This window comes from Prionailurus viverrinus, chromosome B1 (genome assembly GCF_022837055.1).
Source record: "Prionailurus viverrinus isolate Anna chromosome B1, UM_Priviv_1.0, whole genome shotgun sequence".
Classification (NCBI taxonomy): Eukaryota; Metazoa; Chordata; class Mammalia; order Carnivora; family Felidae; genus Prionailurus; species Prionailurus viverrinus.
This window is the reverse complement of record NC_062564.1, coordinates 16,224,230-16,241,634: the sequence shown is the minus strand read 5'-3', so window position 1 is coordinate 16,241,634 and position 17,405 is coordinate 16,224,230. Positions and strand designations below refer to the sequence as shown.

General features: G+C 42.4%; 2 protein-coding genes across 8 annotated transcripts in view; one reads left to right on the top strand and one right to left on the bottom strand.

The window, feature by feature from the left end:
- LRP2BP (LRP2 binding protein) overlaps positions 1-2,895 on the top strand; it is a 39,658-nt gene extending 36,763 nt beyond the window's left edge. For 5 of the 6 annotated variants that reach the window (XM_047855160.1, XM_047855162.1, XM_047855159.1 and 2 more), the window contains one exon: positions 2,812-2,895. The gene's annotated coding sequence lies outside the window, so the exon portion shown is untranslated. Of the gene's footprint in view, positions 1-1,871; positions 1,994-2,811 lie in introns of those variants that run through there. The other variant, XM_047855161.1, reaches the window with a different exon arrangement.
- The window catches only part of SNX25 (sorting nexin 25), a 131,767-nt gene continuing 115,454 nt past the window's right edge, over positions 1,093-17,405 (bottom strand). For both annotated transcript variants that reach the window (XM_047855152.1, XM_047855154.1), the window contains exons 14-19: positions 12,655-12,819; positions 9,937-10,054; positions 5,937-6,003; positions 2,832-3,013; positions 2,214-2,314; positions 1,093-1,687 (exon numbers count right to left, since the gene is read on the bottom strand). In XM_047855152.1, coding sequence (XP_047711108.1) covers positions 1,607-1,687; positions 2,214-2,314; positions 2,832-3,013; positions 5,937-6,003; positions 9,937-10,054; positions 12,655-12,819 — 714 coding nt within the window. In that variant the 3' untranslated portion in view covers positions 1,093-1,606. The remainder of the gene's footprint in view (positions 1,688-2,213; positions 2,315-2,831; positions 3,014-5,936; positions 6,004-9,936; positions 10,055-12,654; positions 12,820-17,405) is intronic.

The window sequence follows — 17,405 nt, the reverse complement described above, 5'->3', positions numbered from 1 at the left end:
ACTCTTTAACTCACGTTGAGTTGAGGCTTCCAGATCATTAATCTTAAAACAAAAAAACAAAACAAAACTTCTAAGATTCCTTATAGCTGATAGCTCATGACGAAGTTGAAATTTACCTTCAAGAAAGACTGAGGAGTCAAAATAGTTATTTTTCTCACTTGCAGTGGACACTTGTATCTGCTATGGTTTAATTACACACAAGGTGGACATTACCAGTAACTGTGTTACGATGACATCCTGAGGCTTGGTGATTTCATTTGCTTCTCTTATCTGAATGTGTCTTTTCTACATCCCTGTGAAAGATAATTCTTACTCATACAAACAGCCAACTTTGGTTTTTTTCTCAAGGATCAAATATCATCCTGGTTTGAAAAAAAAAAAAGGATCAAAGAGCCGTGACTAAAAGAATCCCAAAGATAAAATTTGGTGTACTAATTTTTAATCGTTTACCTTTTAGAACTTATGTTTCACATCGAGAACTTGGCAGGTATGATCTAGTAATGCCATAATCAGTACCACTTGAGTATAGATACAGTAGTTTTCTTTCATGGATTTCAAACTGAATTTTTGCCCATTATTTTGCTTTCAATGTTCCTGGGGGCTACAGAGAGGCAAGTGTTTTATTATCACTGCATGATAGATGGTGAATGTTTATTAAGTGACTTGTTCATGGCCCCACTATTGATAACAAAACACCCATACCCTGGATCTCACCTAACGCCCCACGAGTCCACAAGACCTGATGATATAATCAAGTCCCCAAAGTCCCTTAAGTCCCTTCCCACCTGTGTTTCCCTATCTCATTCCTGCCCACCCTTCAAAGCCCGGCTCCTATCCCACTCTCCCGAACACATCATTTCAAGCACTAATTTGGCTCTTCTCATTCACACTAAAAATCAGATTTTTTCACATATTCATTCTGTGTCTGGAGGAAGGCAGCCAACTGTATACCTCCTTGGAGAAATCCTTAGGTGCACAATGGTTTTGCCAAACAAAACAAAAAAATTACTCGATAAATATTTGAACTGCCTGATGTATTTTAACCTCAGTTTTTTGAGACGTAAGCACCTTAAATATCATAGAGCTCTGTGATTCATTTTTATATTTTATTGCTTCAAATGCTTCAAACTATGGGAAATCTTTGGTAAAAATAAAGACAAAAAAATTTTCACAAGAACTTTACACAAAGCATTGCACAACAATGTTCTTCAATACACATGAAATAATAGAGGAATGTTCAGAGTCCTCAGTGAGGAAAGTAACTGTACAGTATTCATAGTTCTTCATTTTAAAACAAAACAGTTCTCATAAATATTTAAAATATTTCCTAAGTTCTTATCACATATTAACATCTGTATTTCAATCAGTGTGTTGAACTTATATTATTATTAAAATAAAAATAATTAACAGAAGTGTGTTTTTCTGTTACCTGTGACAGCATCAAGTTCTCCCTCCCCAACCAATTCCGCTCACTTCCCACGAAACTAGAGGGAGGTAACTAACATAAAAATCAATATGGTCTCAATCAAGCCCTCTGCGGAAAAGAGGAAAATATTTCATGTCTATTGTTACACAGACATTTCTCTGGTGGTTTGTTTGTGCAGTCTCAGACTTGGCCAGCTTTCAGCTGATCTAAATGACTTCTCAGCTCAGGACACAGCTCAATTAGCAGCAATTCCATCAGCACCTAAACCAAGAAAGAGGAAAAAAAAAAAAAAGTAGAAAAATGTGGGGTTTTTCTCTAAGGGTACACGCCTATGTCTAAGAGAAAAGTCTAATTTTAGGTCTAAGATGATTCTCCACGAACCACTCACTCTCAAATGAAGGGAACTCATATGAACTCCATTTAATATCAGATTGATTCATTTCAGGGTCTCCTTGCCATGTCACACCATCAACAGTATCTCATATTTAACATTATAATCAGACGACTTGGAAACAGTCTGCTTTGCTGAAGTACGAAAACTAAGCAGTCACACAAAAAGGTGATGCGCATCTGGTCTGAGAGAAGGACGGACTGCGCGCTGGAGGCATGGTTTTTCCCTTTTCTTTTACCAAACTGAACTGAACAGTCAGATGACAATGAAGCACAGTACATAAATGGGGTGAGAGTTATAAGTAACAAGAACGATTAAGTATGCAACCCCCACATGTGAAGAGAAACGTAAAACTGAATTAACAGTAAATCCTCTGGTTGCCTTTCAATTACTCACAAATAACAGATGCTTATTGGCTCTTGTTTCCTGCAGTGCGTTGAAGATTTTTATTATACCATGCCGGGCATTTTGCTGTCCAACGAGGCTCTGAAGCGTATCTGAAAAATCAGGTTTACATTCTGTGCTACTACTGACAAAAAGTTTACAATCCACGCATATTCAGTGAAGGAGACAGGACACGGTGTACCCGCAACAAATAAAGGCACTGGGGCAGGAGGGACACGAACGATCAGTTGTCTCAAATGTTTAAAGAGAAAATAAGTCTATTTAGAAGTTTTCGACATCAGGCATTTATACAAATTACAATTTGAATACGTTGCTACCCAATTAAAAAGTAACCTCTCTAAACAGTGTTACTCCGGCAGGATTTTTAAAGCACAAAACTTGTTATCTGTTCTAAAACGTTTTTCTAATTAAAGAAAGCATTACAACCACTACTGTTCTCATTAAGATTCTCAGTATAATTTCTTAGCAAGGGACAAGTTTTAAAAGAAAAAAAACTATTTTTTTTTCAACGTAAATAACGTTTTCTGAGAGATATAAATGAAAACCGCCTTAATAAAGTTAGTTCCCTTTGTGTCTCTGTACGTTTCAGGATCAGAACCTAGGCCTCACCTGGAATGTTCTCAAGCAGCTTCTGCTGTGCTCTCTGTTTTGTTTCCTGACTTTGTTCTTCGCTTCTGATTGTGGTTGGAGGCGCCAATTTCCCATGTGGCCAAAAAGCATCCCGGAAAACGTTGATGTAGTAAACCAACATTTGCTCACTGAAAATCCAGTTCACGGTGTCCCGGATTTGTCTTTTAAGAGAAAAACGTTTCTTGGATGACGTTTTGAAAAATGTTATCCTCTATTCTCGCAAGGCATTTATCAGTGGGTAGGTTAAGATACAGCCTGATCTACACGTTTGATGAATAAACTAGGAATTGAATTTTTAAACTCTGGCTCTGAAAGATATTTTTCATTTTGGTGGTGCTGGGTAACCATTCATCTCTCAAGCTCACATGTCCATCAGTGCTGAGCTATCCAAATGTTTGCCACACGGTACCTGCAATCTGTAAGGACAAGAACTAAGAGGAAACTGATTTGTTTGAAGCTGGCAACTACTCTGTGCACAGTGCTTCACACACCAATTTCTCCAGGAAGTGGTATAAACTGAAAACATGCATTCATTTGAAGACTGTTCAAAGTGGTGTGGAAAACTTTCCTGAGCTCCTGGAGTCTTGGGGAGGAACCTAGCTATTTTCGCTGTCTCTTGTGTCGCCCTGGCAGATCCTGCTGGGCCAAGTGCTCTGACCCAGCGTAAGCATTTCGCGTGCTCACAAGGCGAGGAGAAAAAAAGATACCACCTTTCACCCTAAAGTGAAGGACTCCAGAAAGATAAACTGCTATCTAGTGTATTTCACATTTCCCTGGGAATGAAGGTTGGGCAGACATTTGACTTGCACAGTTAACAAAATAAATGGCTTTTAGCCGGTTCTCCCGGTCTTCCACGCAACCCTGTTTCATTAGTCGTTAGAAAAATTCTAACCTGTGACAGGATTTCTACTGTCGAGAGACAAGTAACACAGTTCAAAGACCCCAAGAGAGGTTGGAGGGTGAAAAGGGGGAAAGAATCTTGACGATGCCAGAAAGACCTGAAATTTCAAACTCAATTCATGAATTACAATAAATCAAAAAGCCTTTAAAGAATCTGATTTCCCAACCTGATTTTTAGAGGGGCAATGTAAGGCTTTCAGAAACAGTATCTGAAATAGATGTTTCAGGCCTCGTACTTTGCACAGTTATCAGCTACCACTGTGGTCTAAACTCTGCTATGAGTTAAAACTGGGTTAATTCTGTTTATAACTGCATGTCTCCTAAGATACTTCCCTATGCTGCCTAGAACTGGGCAATTCATATCTAGACCAAATAAAAGAATTGTATTAATTTAATGGGACTTCTGCTTTAAGAGAGAACCTGCCAACCTGCCTGCCTGCCTAAGAAAAATCTACGTAAAAACACAGACACCTTCCGCCGCCCCCCTACCCAGTCTTGTTTTGAGTTACTCACTGGCACTACATGAAGAAAATTTCACTTTGCAACTCAAAATTAGGTAAGTGACTCTTACCAAAGGCCATCACCTACGTATTTTCTATCAATTTAAGTCTGACTCTCAATTAGCCAAAACCAAAGAAAGCTTTTGAATCAATCCTGGTGTGTGAAATTATAGCTGGGACAAGGCCCGAGGCACATACTGTGCTGCTGCTTCATTTTGTGATGCGTTCTCTCTGCTAAAGGCAAAAATAGCAAAGGGCCAGGTGCTCCATCATTTCTCTGCCTGATAAAAAGCCCACTGAAATGAACGGCCTGAAAACTCTCTACATGACGCCTCTCCTCCAAGCCCCATAAAAATAACTGCCAATAGATTCACCACACACAGACCGCCACTGCTCATTTATAATTAAGAGCCAATATCATAAATCGGAGGAAGAAAAGTGTGCATGATTTGCTGAAACTGAAAAGGAAAATAAATTAGCACGTCTGGAGTACTGGGAAATACAGGGCCATTTTGGAATTTTCTTTATCCAAAGCCCATCTATGTAACAGTTAAGAGGTTTGCCTTAGATTGAAATGGTAAGTTCAACAGGCCATCTTTCTGACGAAAACAAAAGCCTATGATACTAAGTCAACTAAATATGCCACTAATACCATTTGTTAAAAAATCTGACAAGTAAATTTTGCTTCTGACCACAAGGAAAATATATTCTATTTGGGAATGAATAAAAAGATAACTTGCTCTTTACTGTTTCCCTTAAAAACATATAAGATTTACCTGATAACCATGTGTACAAAGTCACTACGATGGTTTTAACAGCTCATCTTTCACTAGGGAAAATCTGGTAATTTCATCTTAAAATATTTTGCTGTACAAAAAAACTGACTTTCCCCCCTGATCTTTTAGCAAGTAATTCACATTTTTATTGTACAGGAAGTCATAAGAGTACTGGATATAGAGTTAAACTCTCATGTGTATGGATAATGTACCATTGCTTAGAATATACACATGGCTTACAATGGTGGTATATGTCCACATATCTCAATGGATCGGTATTAAGATATGAACTAATAAAAGCAATTACCACTTTAATGTTACCCCAATTCGGGGGGAAAAAAAAACACATATGGTTTGCATTTCCCTCCAAATAAATACCTGCCAGATGATGTTCATTGCACTTTCATTTTGGCTTAGAGTCTAAGCCTTAAACTGATTCCCATCATGCAACATAAAAACACTATACCCAAGATACTCAAACTGGTCATCATGATCAAAAGAGAACTTTACAGAACAGAACTTTTAGGGTTTTAGGGTTTTTTTGTTTTTTTAATTTAATTTTTTTTTTTTAACTAATCTCTACACCCAACATGGGGCTTGAACTCACAACCCTGAGATCAAGAGTCACACGCTCCACCCACTGAGCAGCCAGGTGCCCCTATAGAACAGAATTTCCTGACCCTGTCAGCCAGAATGCTGAAGCTAGCTCAAGCTTTTATCATCTAGTTCACCATTCATCCTGTGGGAGAAATTCTTTCCCTATCCAATCTTAGAATCCTAATGGAAACAAAATGAGAAAATATAATACCTTCAGCTAGAGAGATCCCCGGCTACTATATCACAAGGTAATTTTATTTTTAAGGCAAAGAGTAAGGCATTAATTCAAACATTCATTTCATGAAACTCACTTGTTGATGGTTCTTCCAAAAGTGACCTGAACGAGAGCAATTAATGTTCTTCTCACCCATTTAAACACTAAAATAGAAATGGGGAGAAAAGAATTTATCACAGTATGTCACAATTATGACATTTTCGGAGCTGCACAAAGCATAAATCTTACCATTTGACTCAATCTGAGTTCTGACACCAAGTAATGACTAGGATATCTGCAGAATTTGGGTCCAGGTTAGCAAACTGCTGTCAAAAAAAACTTCTTCTAAGCCTTCATTTTCCACATAGTAACCGATGAGATGAAACCTAAGAGTTTTTATAGCTTTTCAATGCCTAAACAACAGCTGAGCCAGCGAATGGAAACAATACTCTACTTCACCATGTCCCCAGGCCACTTACCCATCTGTTTTCCACCAGCAGACACTGCAAAGCCTATTTTAGGTTTCTGTCTGGCTTGTTGAACCCAATTTTCTAACACAATGCTCTGAATGAGAAATATCTGTGGTCAAATGTTGACAAATATTTTGAAATATGAATGAGCTGATGGGCCTAACTTCCCTTTTGGAGAGCCGTTTGTAGATCACTCCATACTTTATGTATTTTATGCCCTTGGGAGAAAGGTGAACTGTCAAGAGCTGGGACCCTGAGTGAGCTGTGACTTTGGCGCACTCCTGTGCCACTTCCCAGAGCAGCTGGGCACAAATCACCTTCTCTGAGCCTCAGTTTCCTCATCTGTTCAAGGACATGTGTTTTGCTTTACAAATCTTGTTGACATCTTACGCGAGTGCTGTGAAAGTTTCGACAGACCTAAACTTTAATTACCAACATGAAGACACATTTTTAAAGGTACAGAATATGAATATAAACCAGAAGAAGGCAAAGAAATGTGGGGAGGATGTTTTAGGTCTGCAAATTGGAATCTAAACCAAATTTTCCATCTATATAAATTCACATCCATTCACTGAAATGTTTAGTTACTCACACATAAGCAAATGAGAAATTCAGGCTTGGCTCTTAGAGTCCAGGGCTCCTGCCCCAGTAGGAAAACCTAAAAGGGACTAAATCCACAAACACCTCTGTACGAGGCAAACCACCCAAACAAAATCAACCATCAACACAGACTTGGCCCTAGACTTTTAAAACATTCCAAAGTCATTTCTAACTTTATAAATGGATCCAAGTACCCAGCTAAAGTAGTGTTGTTAACCTGTCAAGTAAGAGTCAAGTCTTAGAATCAGAACTATGCCTCAAAGTGCCTTAAATTTTTTATGGAATTCAGAGCACTCTGATAGCACGCAGACTCGCTCATTTTAGGCTGGGAGCAGCACATCTGCTGGTGCTGATAACCTCACTCTGGCTTTCCAGGGCAGTAGAGACGCAGCTCATACTGTCATGGAAACTGATCTGGATCACCCCAAAAGAACCAAGCGGCACTCGGAGATCGTGGAAGGCAGGAGGTTTATTTTACACCGGTGGGCTCAGAGGAGATCATTCTCCGGAGGTCTGAGCCCAGAGCGTCAACAGAGGGGACAATTTATAGTCTGTTACTTCCGCATTCCTCATTAGTAGTAATTTGGTACATGTGGCAAGCAGGGCGGGAAGAAGAACCTGGAAGGGGAGTCTTAGGGCAGGGGCTGGAATTTCCTTCTCAGTACTGTCGTCAGCCATCTTATAACAGATTTTTCTCTATCAATACGCAGAGGGTCTGAGGACACAGGCAGCTCTAAGAATGCATGACGGCCAAGCGACAGTTCTACGTTTTTTAAAAGGCTGTATTACTGATCCCCTTTTGTACACTGAACTAGAGCAGAAACCAAAAATGTCTTTGGTACAAATTCTCTCCCAGCACTGATATGCCTTTACTCCCTTCTTCCAATCCTCTCCCCGTCCCCATTCCCCATACTGCACAGGAATCAGCCCTATTCTTCCTTCCAAGGACTCATCTGTTCAGACACATAAGCAGCTGCAGCAACACTGGCATTTTGCTGATGGCAAATATATCACATCTCATTATAAATGATGTTCTATTTATTCCCCTCTGAAATGTCACTAGCAAAACCAAATATGCTTCTAAGCAGGCATGTGGTAGAGGAAATCCAAGCTGCAAAGACAAGACTTTGGGCCCTACTACTCCCATCCATCATGTCTCTGGATCCCTTTGTTTCACAAAGAGCACACTGACCAAAGGCTACAATGGTGCTTCCTTATTCTTATCAACTCCGTGGGAAATGGGGAAGACTCACGATTTATGAGCCAGATTTCACTGACGAAGAGTCAGATTTTGGGTGGAGAACTAGTTTTTCCTGCCTATGCTGTACCTAGTTAAACATCAGTATATATCTTAGAGCCTCTAAAACATAGAACAGGGATACATAGCTTTTTCATCTGAAAGGATCTTTGGCATTTGGATGATATTCTATCACAGATTACTTCTTCATTTAACCATCCGCCATTTCTAAAGTTTAGCCTAGTTCCAAATTTCCATTTTTGAAATTATGCTAAAATGAACATCCTGACGTATAAATCTCTGCCTGTAGTTTAGAACTGGGTCTATGGCTTAATGCGAATTACATTTTTGGAACCCCTGCGGTGTAAGTTCACCGAAGAAAGAAGCTACATCTGATATACTTTTCTTTCTCCTTACAGAGTGATCTCTAAAACATATGCTCCCAAAGCATTTGCTGATTGTTTTAGCTCTGGCTTATTAATGACTAAAATAATTAATTCTGGCACTTAAAATTTTCTTGTCTGTTCATCCATCAGTGCATCCTTCCAGGCATTTTATTGATCACTGACTATGGATGAGGCATCACAGTAGATGGTGAGGACTAAGACACATAAAACATGTTCAAACTTGCAATAGTACTTGAAGTTTTTTCATCTGCTAATAATCCTTTAAGTGATATATTAAGGGATATACAAATAAGAAGGGAAGCCCAGCTCCATTTCCTATACAGGACCAACCCCCAGCCCATACTCTTCACCCCAAGGGAAAAGCTGCTAATCTGGGTAGACAGCACAAGACAGTCACGGGACAACATATTACTGGCTGGTGGCATTACAAGGCCTTACCAACGCTTACTCCTCACATGGGTTTCCTCTTGTAGGTGGTCAGCTGTGACTTCAGGCACCTGTCCTATCTCTAGCTAGTCCTGAGGCTCTCGGTACACGGAGCACACTGATCTCAGGGTTCAGAGTGTTGGGGGGCTGTGGAAGGTGAGCGTGGGCAGAGGGACCTATTCAGGACTCAAGACTCAGCCACCCAGTACAGTTTGACCTTTTATCCAAGTAATACTCTGGGGGAGAAGCACCTGTGTGGGTCTTAACACGAATACTTTGATTCTGTTTTTGCCCTTGTTTCTGCCAAGTACATCTCCCTCAGGTACCGCTAGGGTGACATTTCCCAACCTTGGCGCTCTTTTGGACAGGACAGCTCTTTGTTGCGGGCGGTGCCCCAGGCCCTGGAGGGGGTTTGGTGGCATCCCTGGCTTCTCTCCACAAGATGCCAGGAGCACCATCCCCCAGGTTGTAACAACCAAAAGTGTTTCCAGATATCACCAAATGTCCCCTGAGGGACAAAATTCCCCCACCCTTCCACTGATAACCACTTCTCAACAGGGACAGAGGTAGCTGAAAGGCAGGCCTGAGGCATTTCCTGTGTCCTTGACCAGAGTACAACCTCACAGCACCAAAACCTTACCTTTATCAACAGGGCTCCTTCCCTGACTATGCACAATTATAAAGCAATGAGGCTATGCTAAACCACGTAAAAAAGAAATTCAAAGCATTCTATCTGTATTCAGAGGAACAGGGTAGAGGGTAACTCAGGACCCAAAGTTCCCCAAGTACAGAGGTCGTGGCCTCGAGTTCTCCCACAGTATCTGGTTGGCTCGTAAATGTGTTTGCTGATGAGTGAATGGATATAGATACAAATGTGATTCGGGAATAAAGGGGTATTATGAGTGTGTGGGTGTGTGTGTGTGTGTGTGTGACCACTTAAATCACAAAGAGGCTTACTTCCTCGAAGTTCAAAGATCTCCCCAATCAACATGAAACATGGCTCAGCCAAGGCATCTTTCCTCCCATCCACATCATCACCATAATCTGACAGGTCACTGTCCTCCTCTGTCTCCTCCTGGGGGTACAGAAAGGTCAGAGGAAGTCACTTATCCAAGAAAGTTGTTAGAGTTGTTCTTTTCTTTCACATGTAAATTCCAACCTATGGGCTCACATTTCAACCTTAAACACTCATTTGACTTTCCTACATACAGAAATCTATGCATTCTCAACGCGGGGCAAAATGTGTATCTAACCCCAGGGAAAAGCTTGATGTTAAAGGCTTATTCAAGGTTTAAAATAATTTTGAAAAAACCTCTATCACTGTATTAGTAAGGAGTGAATTAGTAGATAACAAAATAGTTTTCTAACCATTTTGAGTTTCAAAAGTAAACCTTTTTAACTTAAAAGTCATGATTTTAAATTCGCTGTTAAAATGTTTTTTTAAATTCCCTGTTTTTTTTAAATGTCTTTTTTTTTTTTTGATGTTTATTTTATTTTTTGAGACAGAGAGAGACAGAGACAGAGACAGAGGGTAAGCAGGAGAGGGGCAGAGAGAGAGGGAGACACAGAATCGGAAGCAGGCTCCAGGCTCCGAGCTGTCAGCACAGAGCCCGACGTGGGCTCGAATTCACAAACTGCAAGATCATGACCTGAGCCACAGTCAGACGCTTAACCGACTGAGCCACCCAGGCTCCCCAGTAATGTCATCATTTTAAAGCTCTGACTCAAGCTCTGATTCTGTACTTCAGTCAGTCTCATTTTCTGATCTGTGTATCAGCAAGTTTCAGTTCAAAACTCATTATTTGCCAGGTACCAGGATACTGCAAATAGGGGTGATGTGGATCCAGACTTTCGGCGGCCCACAGCGATCTGGGGAGAATGACAAACATACATGCAGCTGTTTCTACACAGAGGGCGAAGTGCTGTCACAGAAGCACAAACATGGGCAGTGGAAGGAGAGCCGAGCATCATTCTGATGTCTGCAGAGGCAACAGCTGAAGCTGTGAACCACACAGAGGGCTAGTAACAGCACTGTGGGGGACAGGCGGGGCGGGGGAAAGGACTGAGAAGTCAGAGGCAGGAGGAGTTTCCAAAACTTCACAGCAACATCAAATACTGCAGAAGAGGGGGAAGAAGGTGAAAACAAAGAGGAAGCCGCTGGATCGGGCCGTGGACACTCACTCTTAGAGATAATCTCACAGTGACTGAGCCATAAGGTAAACTCCAAGAGGTTCAGGAATAAACGGGAGGTCATGGAGGAAAGCTAACCGACTACGGGCAGACATGACATATATGGCTCCGAGGGGCAGAGGTGGGAGAGATGCTTGGGGGGTGAGCAGGTTTCCACAGAGACCCGAGCACCGGTGTGGATATGCTCTGTGGGGTGTCCAGATTTCTCTCAGCTCAGAATGCAGTAAAGTAGCATGCTCCTGTCCATCATCCACGCCTTCTGTCCGAACTCATTAAACCAATCCTGGCGAAGAGGCAGTAGCATTTGGCGATGAACGCCAAGGAGGTAATGAATGTCTCCATAAGGAGACACCAAATTTCAGCAATGGTCTTGAGCAATTTGCTGAAGAGCCAAAGATGGGGCTTCAGTGTCCTAAACATAGCTAGGAGCTGGCTCTGCAGGGAAGCCTGAGCTCTAGAATACAAGATCGTTGGGGTGCCTGGGTGGCTCAGTCGGTTGGGAGTCCGACTTCAGTTCAGGTCATGATCTCACAGCTCGTGGGTTTGAGCCCCGCGTCAGGCTTTGTGCTGACAGCCCAGAGCCTGGAGCCTGTTTCGGATTCTGTGTCTCCCTCTCTCTCTGCCCCTCCCCTGTTCACGCTCTGTCTCTGTCTCTGTCTCTGTCTCAAGAATAAATAAACATTAAAAAAAAAAAAATTTAGAATACAAGATCGCAAATGTCTGCAGCCTCTCTCTATTCACTTCTTTACCCATGAATGTCACTCCTAGACTCATCTTCCTTCAGAATATTCCATGACCTTCCATTCCCTGAAAATAAGTTCTGACCACCTCAGCTTGGCATGACCTTGCCTCCGGCGCCTTCTGTTTTTTGCCTAATATTCCATCAATTAGCTCCCTCCAGACGCCCTCCTCTCTAGTCCCATGACCTACTGACTGTCCCTCTCATACCGGCCTCCCCATAATGATGACCCACATCTCCAGGGATGGCTGGTCCACCACTTTTACAGGGGCTCCCAAACAACTTCGCATCCACATTTCGCCTACCGATCTTGTTATTACTCTTTGCTGTACCATAACTCTTGCAAGTGGCTTATAGGGGAGCACAAGCAGGTGTCCCCAAAGTATGACAGCCATAATAACTGAAAATGGATGTACCTGCTCCCCAATGCCCCACCAGTAGCATGCTTTCAACAAATATCTGGTACTTAAAACAGCCTTCAAAAAGATGTGCCTAAGTCTGCAAGAATGGCACAACTGGGGTGCACGTGTGGCTCAGACAGTTGAACATCCAACTCCCGATTTCGGCTCAGGTCATGATCTCACGGTCCTGAGATAGAGCCTTGGGTCCGGCTCCACAGTGAGCGTGGAGGCTGCTTGGGATTCTCTGTCTCTCCCTCTCTCCCTGCCCCTCCCCCACTTTCTCTGTCTCTGTCTCTCTCTCAAAATAAACATTTTTTTAAAAAATGGCACCTTTCAACAGCTTACCTCTTGATGTGAGAAGAAGTCGCGAGGAAGTCTTTCCAAAAATGAGGATAATGAAAAAGTGGATTTTTTCCCCTGCACATCAATAACCTTGAGGTAGTCAGGAGAAGGGCTCAAAAAGGCATAAAGTGCTTCACTCTGACACAGTCTTTCATCTGAAAGAAGATTCTGCAGAGGAAAGAGGGTGGGTTACTCCCAGGGAGGACTACACCTAAACTGCTGGAAACCAGCACAGATACAGGCGAGCGAAGCACAGAGGACTGCGCTGGGGATTTACCTCCCCAATTCTGAACCCCAAACCGCTTCCCTCTCCTGCTGAAACAGAACATCTGAGATTAATTGCAGTGATCTCGACCCTCTCCTGGGAAACTGGAGCACCCTAATCATCCTGCTCGTGGGGGATGCGGCGTGGACAACAGAACGCACTCGGTTTGCACCACAACAAAGAACTCCTGCTTTGCACACAGCTGACAGACCTGTGGCCACCGCCTCTGAACGTCACCTTCACTCGCCTGTGTTGGAACACCTTATACACCACCCACTGCGCAAGGACCCTCTACGCGCTGACAGCACGAAGCCTGCTTGGGATTCTGTCTCCCTCTCTCTCTGCCCTTCCCCAACTTGTGATCTCTCTCTCCCTCTCTCTTAAAAATAAACCTTAAATAAAAAACAAATAAATACTCGAAAAAACACAATACAGGATTTAGGATTAAAGAGACCAATCGTGGGGTGCCTGGGTGGCTCAGTCAGTTGGGTGTCCGACTTCGGCTCAGGTCATGATCTCGGAGCTGGTGGGTTCGGGCCCCGTGTCGGGCTCTCTGCTGACAGCCTGGGGTCTGGAGCCTGCTTTGGATTCTGTGTCTCTCTCTTTCTGCCCCTCCCTTGCTCATGCTCTGGGTCACTCTCTCTCAAAAATAAATAAACATTGAAAAAAACTTAAAAAAAAAAGAGACCAAAGGGAAATAGTGCCCCATTTATGATCCAATCTCTCTGGGGTAGAGGGACACTGGGAGCACTGTGCTTCTGCTATGACAGCCTGGGGTGGCAGAAGAGGTTAGGTTCTAATTTTTTTTTTTTAATGTTTATTTATTTTTGAGACAATGTGAGAGAGTGCAAGCAGCGGAGGGGCAGACAGAGGGAGACACAGAATCCGAAGCAGGCTCCAGGCTCTGAGCTGTCAGCCCAGAGCCCAACGCGGGGCTTGAACTCACGAACCGTGAGATCATGACCTGAGCTGAAGTCGGACGCTTAACCGACTGAGCCACTCAGGCGCCCCAAGAGGTTAGGTTCTAGTCTCAGTGGACTTGGTCCCTGACAGTCACATGACATTTGTTCAGGCAAAGGTTGAAATCTGATAAACTCTATGACCTTCTCTAGAACAAGTACTTCTGAGAACACCCCATACTGCCACACAGGGGACAGGGGGTCCAAGGGTGCGACCAACATTCCAGTGGTTATTAGCTTCCTGTGTCCTGCATGAAGACTGGACTGGAAATAGGAACGTTCTGACTCAGATGGAGGGAAGGAGGTTAATGCGGATGAGGAGTGGGTGTCACTACCGCCTTCCCTGGCCCCGGAGCCCAACAGATAGGCCTTTATTCCTTTTACAGAGCATCAGATGTTCACTTGTATGTAAGGATAGATTAGAAGGAGTGAGATACTCTCCCCCTAACTTGATTTCATTTAGCTGATCTATACTCTCCAGCACTGTTTTATAAGATAGTAAGAAATGACTAAGTCTTGAACTTAATACAATCAATATAAAGAAATCATTAAGGGTAATAAGACTTGGGCCTAAATTATATTCGATTATGAAGGAAAATAATCAAATTAAATACATAGGAAAAGTCAGAAATTCTCAAAGATGTCTGTGGGGCAAGGTATAATTGTTTTTTAACCTTTTTTTTAAGTAGCCTCTACCCCAACATGGGGCTCAAGCTCACGACCCTGAGATCAAGATCAAGATCAAGAGTCACTTGCTCGGGGCGCCTGGGTGGCGCAGTCGGTTAAGCGTCCGACTTCAGCCAGGTCACGATCTCGCGGTCCGTGAGTTCGAGCCCCGCGTCAGGCTCTGGGCTGATGGCTCGGAGCCTGGAGCCTGTTTCCGATGCTGTGTCTCCCTCTCTTTCTGCCCCTCCCCCGTTCATGCTCTGTTTCTCTCTGTCCCAAAAATAAATTAAAAAAAAAAAAAAAAGTTGAAAAAAAAAATAAAACCAAGGTGTGATTTAAAAAAAAAAAAAAAAGAGTCGCTTGCTCTACCAACTGAGCCAGCCAGGCACCCCCTGGGGTTTTATAGTGTTTAAGCTCTTTGGGGATGGCATCCCATTCCCAACTCCTTCCCACAAACACCTAGAGCACGTTGTCCTATTCTAGTGAAGATCTAAGGTGACTATCCAGTTAAGGGGTGATGGAGAAAGGTGTAAGGCACTCCAAGAACAGTGCTGTGCACACGCACACCAAGAAGCAGGACAGAGCACCGCTGGAGGCAGAAGGCTGGTGTAAGCAGTCTATTCCTATATGTCCACAGGAATGAAGAAAGACACATGCGTGGCCGAGAATGACTATCTAGATTAATAAATATCTGTATGGTTAGTTTGCTTCAATAGGGAACCATTTCTCATAAATAAACATTCAAGTACACACGTGCTCACTGGAATCCCTTTTTGTGGAAGGTCCTGTGAACCCAATAAAAGACTAAGCATTTTACATCTTTTCCTGATTGCAGTTGGTGGGATAATATTTGAAATTATAGTCTGCAGTGTAACCTTCCGAAATACATTCAATAGTTAGTGCTTTCAAATAGTCTTTGAGGAAATGGGAAAACAATCCAAATCTGTACTTCCTGGTTTGAAAACCTCTTGATTACAAGACAAAAGGCCACTTGGAACTAGTTTCATCTGGCTTAGCTGCAGGTTTATTCTTGCTCTGGGCTGTGCCCACATGACCTACCAGTGGCGGCAGGGTCGAAGAGTGTGGTTTCTCTCCTGGCACGACAGCAGAACTCACTAACCCATTTCCATCACCCACAATCCAATAAGGGTACGTATCCACCCTCCCTGCACCCAGAAAGTGCAGGCACAGAGTGTTGTGTCTTGTTTCACGAACAAGATCTTTAACTCATCTGAATGATTCAATCGGTTACTATGTTGGAGTGGGTTTAATGATTTCCTAGACATTCTGAATCAGCAACAAAATGGTAGGATTTCAGTTTCAAATTCTCTTGTAAGAGCATTTTGATGATTCTCTAACCCAGTTCTGCCATAATTAAACTCAGAACATTTTTCTACGGTGCAAATTGTTTTATTTCCCAAGGGAGGTTTATATATTATATACTATACACACATATTATATAATATTATAAAAAATAATTTTAGGAAACAAACATTTCCCTTGGGAAATAACATAATTTGTATCTTGGAAAACTTTAGAATACACACATACGAACATATTTAGAGAGAGACAGAGACAGAGGAAAGAAGAAGATATGAATATAAGGGGAAAAAAGTCAAAGCAACTCTGACATTAACTTATTTTTTTATAAATTTTTTTTCAACATTTATTTATTTTTGAGAGAAAGAGCACGAGTGGGGGAGGGGCAGAGAGAGAAGGAGACAGAATCTGAAGCAGGCTCCAGGCTCTGAGCTGTCAGCACAGAGCCCGACGCAGGGCTAGAACTCACAAACTGTGAGATCATGACCTGAGCCAAAGTCAGATGCTTAACCAACTGAGTCACCCAGGCGCCCCTGACGTTAACTTATTTTAACAACGACCCATACTTCTGATTCAACGACTATATTTGAATATAGCCTTTACTAAGAATTTGGCAACATCCACTATTTAAAATCTCAGGACTTCTAGCTACCATATATAGGCAAAAAGTGTTTCACAAGGCAAAGTTCAATGCCTCCAAAAAGAGCTTTGGGGGTCCATGGTTTGAGTAACTTAACTATACTCTGCATATGTAGAGGGCCCAGCAAAGGAAAAATATATAGTGGTTGCTACTAAGGATCGTGTATCTTTGGCCTTATTCTCTAAAAACAGACTGAAGATAAATAATAAAGCATTCAGAGGAACTTAGGAGAAGGTCTTCAGGACCTCAGAGTAGGCAAAGATTTCCTAACAAGCAGAAAGGCAAAACCACAAGAGAAAAAATTGGTATTTTGGACTAAATTAAAATTAAGAACTTCAGTTCATTAAAATAAGTCATTAAGAGAGCGAAAAGGCCATCCACAGAAAGGGAGAAGGTATCTGCAACATAAATGGTTTGATAAGATTTATGTCCAGATCACATGCAGAACTCCCACAAAGTGGTAGGGAAAAGACAGGACACAGGACAGAAAAGCAGACTCGACTTGGCCAGACCCTTCACGAAAGAAACTATCCAAATGGCCAAAGACATACAGACTGGTGGTTCATATCATTAGCTGTCAGGGAAATGCAAATTACAACCACAACAAGATACTACCACACACCCACCAGGATGATTAAAAAGAACAAAGCAGGGCCCCTGAATGGCTCAGTCAATTGAGTGTCCACATTGGCTCAGGTTGTGATCTCATGGCCGTGATCTCGCAGTCAGTCATGAGATCGGGCTACGCGCTGAGGGTGGAGCCTGCTTGGGATTCTCTACGACCCTCCCCCACTTGCATGCGCGCACATGTGCGCGTTTTTCAAAATAAATAAATAAGCATTTTTTTTCTTTAAAGAACACGGCAGAGAGTCAGTGGCAAGGGCGATGGGGAGCAATCAGAACC